This window comes from Bubalus kerabau, chromosome 10 (assembly GCF_029407905.1).
Source record: "Bubalus kerabau isolate K-KA32 ecotype Philippines breed swamp buffalo chromosome 10, PCC_UOA_SB_1v2, whole genome shotgun sequence".
NCBI lineage: Eukaryota > Metazoa > Chordata > Mammalia > Artiodactyla > Bovidae > Bubalus > Bubalus kerabau.
Genome location: NC_073633.1, coordinates 40,882,276 through 40,894,031, shown reverse-complemented (window position 1 = coordinate 40,894,031; position 11,756 = coordinate 40,882,276). Strand labels below are relative to the sequence as shown.

Below are 11,756 nucleotides of genomic sequence, written 5' to 3'. Positions count from 1 at the left end.
GCAGGCCCCAAGGCAAGGCAGGAGGTCAGGCAAACACATCAGTATCTTTGTGGGACAGGGAGAGAGGACTCTTTCAGGCCTGCCTCCTTCTTAACAAGCTTTCCAGGGCAAGTTCTCCTGCAACCTTCAAAAAGAACCAACAATGAAGGCCTTTTCCCTTTTAAAACTCTAGGGACACAGTGCTTCCTCTTCCCCCAGCAGGGCAGCTGGCTTCAACCAAGAAGGAAGGTCAAAAGTCACCTTTGATAACCATCTGTCCAAACAGTAATACCCTAACCCCAACTTACTGAATCAGAGGGACAGTGGGCTGGTGCTTCTCACATGTTAGTGTGCATCCGAATCACCTGGAAGCCTAGTTAACGCCCTACCCAGCTCCATCTCCTGACTTTCTCATTCAGTAGCTGTGGGATGGGAGCTAAGCCATGGCATTTCTTTTAAGTTCCCAGGTGATGCTGATGTTGATGGTCTGGGCTCTGGTGTAATGTTTACTCCTTGCTCCTTCACGTTTCTTTCTATGCAGCATTTTTGCCCAAAGGGACAGACACTCCCTTGAAAATATATTAATTACCCCATGTGGATATACTGTACTTTTATTCCCAAGATCTCCAAGCCCTGTCATATCTATTAGCTCCATCTGCCCTCATGAATTCCCATTTGGAGAGAAGGAAAGAGAGGGGTCAAGGGTGATAACTAATGCAATGTTGAGTCTGTAGGTTGTGTCTCTTCCAGTTCAGGGGTCCCTCCCCATAGCCCGCTGCCGGGTCAGCCTGGGTCCTGGTGATATTGTGAGTTGCCTACAGCTCAGGGACTGGCTGTGACTCAACACTGCCCAGACACCCAGACTACTAGCAGGGAGCTTAAGGGGACAGGTGGACTTCAGGACAAAGTGAGAGGAGGCCTCAATTCATCCTCTGAACACTGAGCTAGCAGAGAGGGATGGCTAAAAGGAAATCCTTGGTGACCAACAACCACTTTTTTGAACAAGTTGGTTTGGGGACTTCTGAGGCTCGCTTGGCACACTATAAGTGATAGATAAGGAGTTCTTGAAATAATGGTAGCAGTTTATGGAAAATGTTCTACGAAAAGTTAGAATCTTATTGCTGGCACTTCCCTGGTGGTCCAATGCCTAAAACTCCATACTTCCAATGCAGGGGGCCCAGGTTTGATCTCTGGTCAGGGAACTAGGTCCCACATGCCACAGTTAAAGATCCCTTATGCTGCAATGAAGACCAAAGATCTGGCAAGCTGCAACTAAAGACCCAGTGAACCCAAATCAATATTTTTTTAAAAAAGAATCTTGTCATTGATTAACGGATAGGCTATTGCAAAAACAGATAACTGAAGTTAAGAAAACAAAGAAGTAACAAGACTAGATTCTTGTTGGAATGACTATACATTCCTTGTGGGCAAACACTGTACGGTAATTTTCTGGCCCCATAGTAGTTTAACAACTGTTTACAGAATGGCACTGGGCACGGGAAGCTGGTTTGGTTCTGGTGGTTCATGTGCTCAGTGTGCTGCTGGGAGCCATGGCTGTTTCTGCACTCATGATAGAGCGCCTGGTAGAGTCTGGGTGTATGGTTGAAAAAAAGAATTTTGTCTTTGTCTTTTAAAATTAGCTACTGGAGGGAAAAAAGAGCATAACACAGGTTTTCTGGTAGTAGAAACCCACAGGCTATGTCCTATGGGACATAATGTGACCAAAAAACTGTCTGTAGAGCAGATATTTTTATAACTCACTATTAGGCCACGGAGCCAGAACAAAGGGGACAATGGAGGGGTTACATAGTTCATGCCACTCTATTAACAGCACCACATGGAACCCAACTGTGGACTTCCTGCACCTGGCGAGAACAGGCAGCCAAGCCCAAGCCCCTCAACTTGGCAGTAAAGAAACTCTGACCAGAGTGGCCAGTGAGGCTGTCATCTAGCAATTCACCCCCTGAACCCAGGTTATCGACTGTGGATGTAGGTACACAAGCGGATCACAATGGTGACACCACAATGACACCAGGGCCGGCTCTATCCAACACACATCAGGCAGATGAGCGACAACCCTGAGTGCCTGTTCCTGTGTGCAGGCCCTGTGCTGGTCTTTGAAACGAACAAGGCCACCGCGGTCCCTCCCTCCACCGAGGGAGACCAACAAAGAGTACCTTGGCGGCCCCTCTGTAACTGCGCTACAATTCCAGAAATCCCTCCATCCTCTGCAGACAGGAAGCGGGGGACAGTTACTACCTCTTTTAAATAGCTGTGGTAGCCCTAAGGCTTGGGACCTGACCTTTCAGTTCCCCTTAAAGAAACATGTAGAAACAAGTTGATGCTCTCCACTCAGCATTTCAAAACAGGATATAAATACTCAATGCAAGAACACACTATCTTAGGACTCCCTAGTGAAAAGCAAAAAACAAGGTAGACAGAAAAAATTCCAAAGCTGTGGTCTCATATGTGTGGAAATCTAGAGCTGTTAGGAAGAAAAATGTTTCTTATACTGGAAGCTTCAGAGAAACCCTTCCTCAGCACAATGGGGGACAGAAACGATACCCACACAAGCCCAGTCTAAATGGCTCGGCAAACCCCTCAGCCCTCATTCTCCAAAATACACTTTCATAAGAGGTGGTTATTTCATCAAATTCAGGCTGTCAGGAAATAAATCATACAGTCACTTGTAATATAAGCAAATACCTAGAAATGGTCCAGGTAGTCCTGGTGCAAAGCAGTTCAAAGGAAAGTAATCTTGCCCAGACTTCTTCCTGGCTCAAAACCTGATGGGCAATTTTGCAGCTAATTTCTAAACCTTGAAAATAAACCGATTCTGATCGCTGCTCCCAGCACCAGGCCCTGCTCTGGTGGAGCAGTGCCCTTCACTTTGGTCAGCAGGTTCCCGCTGCACACACTGCTATATGTGCCCAATGTGTGGAGCCGTGTGCAACTGCAGAAGCCACATGTTCCTGGCTCCAGAAAGGAGGGGCTGGCTAGAACCTTGGAAACTCTTTCACTCCCCTTCTGCTCTGCCTTACCAAGCCCTCTCACAGAAAGCCATTGTGTAGGTTCAAGAAAGAAAGAAAAGAAGGGCAGACTTTTCCTGGCTCCCCTGCGGACTACAAGGTGATGGAAAAGCACAGCAGCCACCCCCAACAGCTCTGGAGAAGTGCAGGCCTCAGGGGGCTCCGCCGACACCGGCTTCTCACTCTGGTTTGCGCAGGGCAGCATTGTCTAATAATGAGCTGAGCTCAATTGCTTGCTGTGTATTTTGCAGCACAACTAATCCCTCATATTTGTGCTTTTCACCCACAAGTCTTTTATTGTTTGCTCTAGGGAAGAAAAAGCCTCACCTTTGAAGCAACCCACACCTTCTCTCTGCCCTGTGGCTCTCTAGCCTCCTCCTCCGTTGTAGACAACGCTCTGACCAACCACTGCAGACGCATCCATTTGTCTCCCCCCGTATTAGCGCTTCTTGAGCTTTCTAGGGGCCAATGGTCTAAAGGTGAGAACAGTGATTCTAGCAGGCAGCTGATCCTCTAGGTCTCAGCCAGCTCAGTGTGTATAATAATTCTTAAATGCATGCTTAGTGGCCCCTTAGCTTCCTCAGTTAGGCATCTGCTCAGAGGCCTTTAAAAGAACTTTTTCCAACCATTTTGAAGTTAGCCAAAGGTAGCTGAACTAGATATCACTGTTCTTCCCATCCCGAGATTGCTTCCGGACTAAGATGGATTCCTGCCACCCTTCACTGAACAATTTGGTCAAACCATCAGGCACAGAGAACATTAGAGCAATTTCTTTTCTCTCCTACACTTATTTATCATCACCCATCCACCACACCTTAGACCATTGCCTCTTCCAACCTCTAACTCCTTCCCCAAGAAGTATGAAAACAGAAACGATCAACTTACACAGGCTGACGTAGAGTTCTTAGAATGTATTTTTGTTCACCTGAAAAATAAAACTTTTAAAAAATATACAGGACTTTTTGAGTACAGGTATATCTTAAATGGCTGAATTATAAATAATGTCTCTGGTCACGCTCACAGCTGGGGCTGGAGCTGATGTCCCAATTCCAGTGAAGGCGTTAGAGTCTGGAGGCCAACAGCTGAACCCACAAGTGGTCTCTCTAGACGCCGATCCATCCCAAAGTGGATTCAACAGTCCAGAATGCAGGGGTCAGAATGGGGACAGGGGACTGGACTCCCAGATGTTCTCCTGCCAGTTCAAAGGATTCTTGGAATAAGAGATTGATTTACAAATTATTAAAATATAGGACTAAAAATTCACACAATAAATATAAATTACAGGCTATTATTGAAGTTATAAAGTGGCATTCTATGTTTCTTCCCCCAGGCCCTCACCAAAAATTTAAAAAGGTCTCGAAGGCTTCCTGACGACCAAAGTCAAGTGCTCGGAAATCTCCTTCAGCCAAGACACCTTGGGGGTGCTACCAGCCTGCCCCTAGGCAATGACAGCTCAGCTGCTTTTATCTTGCCCACAGCAGGACATGGCTGAAGTCGAGGCTGTGGTCCTGTAAACCTGGATCAGAGCTAACTGGAGTATAGGCCAGAAAACTGGAGAGACAAATTGTTTCAGGACTCAGGTGGATAAATTGTTGTCGTTGTTTTAAAGTGCCTCATTTCCCAAAAAGGAAACATGAAGGGGTTTGATATCTTGTCACTACCCACACTCAATTGCCTAAAAGCAAGTGGCAGAAGGAAATGGAATCCAAATTGAGGATGTAGAATTCTTGTGGCCCCAGAGCTAGCTTTACATCTGTCATTTCACTTGCTGCTTCTCATCTCAATGAAAGTATAGGCTGCATATAAGTAGGGCTTATCAGGAGAGGTAAAGACTAGCCAGTTTAACTTTCCATGGGTGGTCTATTATCTGGCTATCAAAACACAATCCTGAGCTTGAAGCCCATCTTTCAGCCCTTCGAGTTCCACAGTACAACTCAAAACCAGAGGATGTGCTCAAAGCTCTGGATTCCATTCTAATCACAGGGCTACCCTGTCACTACAGGCTCAGGGCGAGAGGGAAGGTGAAGGTGATTACAGAACAAGACCTGACCTCGAAGAGCGGGGAAAAAAAAAGAGAAAACACTTGTGAACCATTCTACTTACAAAAGCTTGCTCTTCCTAACCTCTGTGAGAAGGCCAAGGGTTGAAGCACAGAGACATTGCTCTTTCCCTTCCTTTCTTCCCTGGCGGGTATCCAGATACTTAGGGCTGGAAAAGAAAGCCTCTTAGGTGGGGGCACTAGGGTGGGAAGAGGAGGGGACGGGTACATTCCTCACCCTCCCCAAACTGCTTCTACTTCCTCAAAGGTTTTCCATCGTCCTTTCAACAGGTTTGAGAACGATTATACTCTTTTGTGTCATAAACCTATCTTTCTGAAATAGGAGGGGGAAAAGGTAAAAAAGTGGGTAATGAAAAAGTGTTTATGCCCTTCTGGCTAGCTGCACTTTGGGGGCCAGCAAATAGCCCTTGCTTAACCCCATCAGTCAGTAGCTACCCAGGGTGTGGGAGGATACATGTAGTTCTATGTAATTATAGCTTCTAGTGCATATGTCAACAACTATATACAGGGATCTATAAATTAAATGCATCTGTGGCCACTGCAACTAGGTTGACGTACCTGAGCTCCACTACTTTCCGTGCCTGCCTCCTTGCAAGAGCTTCGGCTTATTAAAGAAGAGCCCCTACAGCTCCCTCCTTTCTTTAAGTCTTGGGGGAAAGCCCAAGTCACCCCTCCACGTAGGATACATAAGAGCTAGCGGCGCAGAAGGGTTCAGTGCTGGGATCTCCCCACCCCTCCCCCACCCCCCTTATGGCTCAGGGCCCTGGCGCAGCACCGTCCGTAGGAAGACCAAACCCGGAGCCCCCGGGGAATAGTGGTCCCTTGGCTGAAGATGAGCTGCAGGGCCCTCACCCCTGGGGCGAGCCGGCGATCATCGGAGGAAGAGAGGCGTTCACTCCCGTGGGGGTCACTTCCGCGGGCTCCCCGCCCGGTCCTGCTGCAAAGTCCTGCCTCCGGGCTTGGGGAGGATGGTTTCCGGCCGCCCCTGCCACCGAGGGGTTCAACGACTCCCCGGCGCCGCCGCTGCTGCCTCCTCGTCCTCCTCGGCCCCCCGCGGCTGCTCCAGCGGCCCGGCCTGGGGGCTGTCGGCAGAGGGTTCCGGAGACACGGGCCGCGCCGCCTGCAGCGGGGGCGCGTCGCGCGGCGCCTCGCGGCGGGACAATCCCGTGCTGTTGGGCCCCGCCGCCGCCCCCGAAGTCCCGGACGGGCCGGTGGCGTTGGAGCCGCCGGGGGGCGGGCCGGCGGCTCCCCCCGAAGTCCCGGCGCCCACCGGCTGCCAGATGAGGCTGTAGTAGACGGCGAGCACGATGGCGGCCAGCGACACGGAGAGCACGTAGGCGAACACGGTGGCGAGCCGGACCCACTTCTTGTTGGTCTTGGCCGCCATCTTCGCCTTCTTGTCCCCGGTGTAGGTGGCCGGCTTGCCCCGCTCGGCCGGGGTCGCGTCGCGCTCCTTCATGGGGGGGCCCCGGCCTTTGCCCCGGTGCTCCACGGCCCCGGTTGGAGGGGGCCTGGCGGCCTGCAAGGACTGGGCAAGGGGCGGCCCGGCGCCCTCGGTTCCCGGCCGCTCGGCTCTCCGCAGCCGCTCCTCACGCCGCCAGCCCGCAGCCCGCCACTGCGTCGCTGCAGCCGCCGCCGGGGCCTGGACCAGTCACCGCCGCCAGCGCCGCCGCCGCCGCCGGCCGGTCAGTTGCTTCCTCGCTGCCGCCACAGCCACAGTCGCCCGACTCCAAGTCCCCATCCGCCGCCGCCGCCGCCTGCCCGGCCGCCGGCCGCCCGGTCTCCAGTGGCCGCGCGGACAGCGCTCTCCGCTCCAGCCGGGCTCCCCCGCCTCGCGCGCCGGCAACAGGGGGCGGGGGAAAGCGCTGCTGGGGGCTGCCTCTTAAAAGGGCAACGGCGGGGGTCCGGAAGTGCCGCGCGGGGAGGAGGCTGACTGCTGGCGGGCGCCGGGAGCCCCCCCCCGCCGGGACGCCCCGTTAAGAGAGGGTTAACACAGGCTGTCTCTTAAAAGGGCAACGTCGCCGCAGCCCCGCACGGGCTGACGCGGCGAGGGTGGGAGCCTCCGGCGCTTCTTTAAAAGGGGAACAGCGTCTTTTGGGGCGGAGTGGTGAACTGGGAGCCCGGCGGGGAGGGGCGGTCGGAGCGCGGAGCTGTCAACTCTGGCGCCTCCCCTCTGTGTTCAGACTGCCCGAAGTGACAGGTTATTTAGCAGCAGCGGCTTCCGCTCCCAGGCCTCAGTTTACCTCCTGAGGCGGGGGGTGATTTCACGTTGGTGCTCTCGACTCGCGCCCCGTCCCACGTACTCTCCGGGCGGGTCTTTCAGACCCCTTTACTCCTAGCGAGCCTTGCCCACGTCTGGCGTAGGCAGCCCAGGAACCTGGAGAATGCACTGAGGTTGCAGCTGGTCGGTTCCTTTCCTAGCCCTCACTCCCACTCGCAGCCGCATCCCGCCTGGGCTTCAGGCGCTCTCCCGATTCTCTGTCCTCTTAGATTCCGGAGTCGGGAGAGTACACGTGCTGAGCTGGTTCTCCAGACTCTCCTCCCACCTTAGTCCTGAAGTTTGCAACAGGTCCCAGATCCCGCTTTAAGGGGATTCTGGCTCCCGGGTTTAGGCTTGATCCATGGACTCAAGAGGCTCCACTGAACCGGTGGAGCGGCTTACAGGACTTTCCCCTCCTCTGACCCAATTCAGGTCTCAGCCTGGGCGGTGTTCCCTTGCCACCCTTCCCATGTGGGGCTTGTCATCCCTCCTTTAGGTGCTGAGGACCCCTTTCCAAGCTCGGACTCTCAGTAGCCACTTCTCTCTTTTGTCTTCTCTCGGCCCCCGCCTGCATTCCCTGTCTGTGAGATTTTCTAAAATTTCTGGTTCTCTCCTCCTTGAGTTCTGCTTCCTTAGTTCCCAGAGCTGTGTCTATGGACCGCCTGGGTATCTCAATGGGTGTGGGGAAACTGCCTTGGAGTGGTGGGGGTCGGGTGGGGAGAAGACAGTTCTCATGGGGTTCTGTGGGTGAATCTTTCCTCCTGGCTCCTGGCTTCAGATTCTGTGGAGCTGAACCATCTTTATCTTTTCCATTTCTCCAGCTTCTTAGTTTCAAGACACCATGCCCCCTTACGAAGAAGTCCCACCTCAACGCTGCTTCCCTGCCTCCTCAGCAGCACTGAAGTCAAGTGGCTGCCAGAGTTGAGTGTGCTGATGAGTGTCTGGAACTGCAGCACCATAGCCAGGTGATTCCTGAAGCTCAGGTGTGAGTCTGCCACTAGCAATGGCCAGCCGGACTTATTTCCAAGAACAGCAGTCCCTTTTACTTTTCTGAGAAATTTTAAGGACATTGAATGTGTGGAGTGCTTATTGCCTTCTGCAGGCTGATGGGGAAAAGACAACCACTCCTTCCCCATTCTGCTCCCACGGTGGCCAGAGCCCATCATGCAGGATGACCTGTTAAGTCAAAACCCCTGGATTGTCTCTGGATGTTGAACTCTCTTTTCTCCCTTACTCTCTGACCTTCCTGGTAGGACTGTTCGTATCAGCTATACCAAGGTGAATTATTAGTAAAGATTCCAAGTGAGTCCATCCAACCCAAAGCCTCCTTCCAACTGCTTCCTTGAATGCACTCAGTTTCTTCTGTTGCAAATTAAACTTCTTTCTTCTTGCTTGGCTCCCAGTGAAGTAGGAAAACAGCCTGTCACTTTTTTCCATACCGAAGAATAAATATACTTGCAGCCCCTATTCAAATCCTCTCACCCTATTCTCCAAACTAAACAGTGCCAGCTTCTTTAACCTGTCATCAATAAGCTCTATTTATTATCTGGATTTACACAGTGTCTTTTACCCTAGGAACCCAAAATGCTTTCAGGTATAATTGAGACTGATATCCGCGGTGCCTGAGCCATTAAGAAACCATTAGTGTATTCCTATTGCAGGCAACTAAATGGCCCCCTAGTGGCCTGAAAGTGAATATGCTTCTTTAAGAGCCTCTCTTGGACTAAGGGTAGGCAGAGTCAGAGCAGAGAATCAAAGCAACGTGGGGACAGAATAGGCCCCAAAGGTCCTCTTTTGTAAATACCCTAGAAACTTGCCCACAGCATCCTATGGAGCACCCTCCAGCATCAGCTAAAAGACCCTCCATGTTGGTGTACCTTATTGTCTGCTCCCTAAGGCAGCCCTTTCAAGGTTTGGAAAGTTCTGACCAATTGTAGCAGCAGCGACATCCACATCTTTATTATATGCTCAGCATTATGCTAGGGCTTCCCAGGTGGCTCAGTGGTAAAGAACCCACCTGCCAATGTAAGAGCTTCAGGAGACTCGGGTTCTATCCCTGGGTCCGGAAGATCCCTTGGAGGGGGAAATGGCAACCCACTCCAGTATTTTTGCCTGGAAAGTTCCGTGGACAGAGGTGTCTGGTGGGCTACAGTCCATGGGGTCGCAAAGAGTTGGACACAACTGACATGCACGCAGCGGGCACTATGCTAAGCACTCACATTCTTTGTCTCATTTGTCTCACAATAATCTATCAGGTAGTTATTATTTATCTTCATTTTAGAGATGAATAAATTGCCTCCAAAAAAGTTCAACAACTTACCCAAAGTCTCATAACTAGAGAGAATTCAAACCTGAGTCTTTTTGACTCTAGGACCTTAGATCCTGATCTCTGCTCTCTGCCTCATAGGTAGAACTGAAAGTTGTCTCTGTAATGGACGTTGGGAGTACCGCCCACATCACCCTCAGGATCAAGGCACTCATTCCTCCATCTGCTAGGGATGTTGACCTCTGATGGCTCACAGCTGCCACTGTCTCTGGGCATTGCCCGTAGGCACTGAAGGAAGCTGCATCTTTCTCTTGGCTCACAAGACCAACAAACAGAGCCAAGTTGCAACAAACCTGGGAAGAGAAGGAGGAGGGCTCCATCTCCAAAATGCTGCAGAAGTAGCCAGTATGTATTGACAGAAGCCAGGAGAGAATGTATAGGCTGAATCAAGGGGGAGCTGAATACTATTAATAAGTTGAATGAGGGGGAGTTTACTGATTTAGGAGCACTCTCCCGTGAAACAGGATTTCATATCCTGACAAGGATCCTGGGAGACAGGCCACTAACTGAAATGGAAATGCCAGAAGTATCATGGCAGAAGGTGGAAGGACGGTTCAAAAAACCCAGAGAAGTGGTCATGCTGTAGTAGATATTCTGTGTAAGGCCAGAAATCCACTTCAGTTCTGCAGGAGGGCCCAGAGGATACTCTTGTTATCAGAGCAGAGGAGTGCACTTACTGAGAAGCTGAATTTTGGCTGTCCTCTGCAGGTCAGGGCTGACAGCAAGAGGCCGAAACAGAACTGGCTCCCTAATAACAGTGGGGATGACAGGACCACAAAATGATGGAAACCGGAGATTGGCACACCATTGTAAGGAGCAGCAAGTTGGACTGGCAATGAGGGGTCCTGATGGTACAGCCATGCAGATGGTTAATAGGATGTAACATTACTGGGGCAAATTAGTGCAGAGTTCCCTTTTCACAATTTTGCAAGTCTCTTAAATGTGGTTTTATAGACAACAGCTGGATTCTCATATCAGCTGTGGTTGGCTATATGTTATTTTGGTTAAAATATGTGAAGAAAATCTGGCCTTACAAAGATATGTAGTTGGAAAAGGAGCATTTTAATAGTCTTTTCAACTAATTATGGGTATTTTTCTTTGATACTACACCAAAACTCAACAAGTGGTATTTTCTTAAATGGTAGTTATAATGTAGAATATGAAACTCTTTCAATGAACTTTTGTACTCAATCGCATTAAAGTCTATTGATCTATCTTGTATTCTTTTATTTTTTTTTCAGCATTCACCAGCTTTATTTTTATTTTAGAAGATAATATATACTCTTGGTAAAAAAAATATCTTGCATTCTGAATGACTTTTCTACCTGTGCAAGATTTTGTTTCATCCTTTGGTCATTTGGAAAATATTAGGTCATTGAATTATACAGATCTTTCATGTATTGATACAATTCATTATATAATACTAAAAATCAAATTTGTTATTATCATCAGAAGTATTGGGAATCTGTCAACTTGATGATAGTGCATACAAGTTTCTTAACATTCTGATTTTCATTTGAAAGCTCAAATTGTATCATTGACAACAGATACTATCAGTTGTTTTCCTCAGAGTTATAGACTTACTTGGCTTGAATTTGAGAAAATATCTGCCAAATAACCAAGTCCAATAACCACAGTTTATCTGTCAGTTATTTTTTCAAGTGAAAGTGATGTTTCATGAAAAAAAATGGCTAGTTTAGGTTATTCTCAATTGTGCAAGTACTTTTTTTGAGAGAACCATTCTATTTCTGTGTGTAATACAGTACTTTCTATTTAATTACAGAGAAAATTAAAAAGACATGTATTTAAAGGTTATGATTTAATAAAATTTAACAAATTTCATTGCTTCATTAAGGACATTCTTAACTAAAACTGACTGTTTTCTTCTCTTCCTTCCTTCCCTTTCCTCCCTCCCTGGCCACTACCAGAACAGTTTAGTTCCACTGCCTTGGTTTGATAAGGTGCCAGACATTTTATGCAACATTGCTTTTGTACAACCAGTGCAAATGTCAACACAGTTAAAAAGATAAATAATGCCTTATATGCAAATATTTTGACCTTGTGAAATACCTGAAATGGTTTCAGGAACTCCCAGGAATTTAC

The 11,756-nt window shown here is 49.2% G+C and overlaps 1 protein-coding gene and 1 long non-coding RNA gene across 5 annotated transcripts; one reads left to right on the top strand and one right to left on the bottom strand.

Moving 5' to 3' along the window:
- Positions 1 to 3,904: 3,904 nt before the first annotated feature.
- On the bottom strand, positions 3,905 to 6,968 carry INAFM2 (InaF motif containing 2). Of its 3 annotated transcripts, none has more exons than XR_008699151.1 (3): positions 5,626 to 5,879; positions 5,112 to 5,216; positions 3,905 to 4,218 (listed from the first exon to the last, which is right to left on the bottom strand). XR_008699151.1 is itself a non-coding variant. In XM_055537370.1 (3 exons), the coding sequence occupies exon 1, from the start codon at positions 6,524 to 6,526 to the stop codon at positions 6,068 to 6,070; it is 459 nt and encodes a 152-aa protein (XP_055393345.1). In that variant the 5' UTR covers positions 6,527 to 6,968; the 3' UTR covers positions 3,905 to 4,218; positions 5,112 to 5,216; positions 5,920 to 6,067. The 3 variants fall into 3 exon arrangements, 2 of the variants coding, with proteins under 2 accessions (XP_055393345.1, XP_055393346.1); XM_055537370.1 differs by lacking the exon at positions 5,626 to 5,879 and adding an exon at positions 5,920 to 6,968; XM_055537371.1 differs by lacking the exons at positions 5,112 to 5,216; positions 5,626 to 5,879 and adding an exon at positions 5,920 to 6,968.
- A 111-nt stretch (positions 6,969 to 7,079) lies between these two features.
- LOC129621223 (uncharacterized) lies at positions 7,080 to 10,353 on the top strand. 2 transcript variants are annotated; one of them, XR_008699155.1, is made up of 3 exons: positions 7,080 to 7,267; positions 8,149 to 8,605; positions 9,735 to 10,353. It is a non-coding gene; the product is annotated as an uncharacterized LOC129621223 (long non-coding RNA). The 2 variants fall into 2 exon arrangements; XR_008699154.1 differs by lacking the exon at positions 9,735 to 10,353 and having other exon boundaries at positions 8,149 to 9,325.
- The last annotated feature ends 1,403 nt before the right edge of the window (positions 10,354 to 11,756 follow it).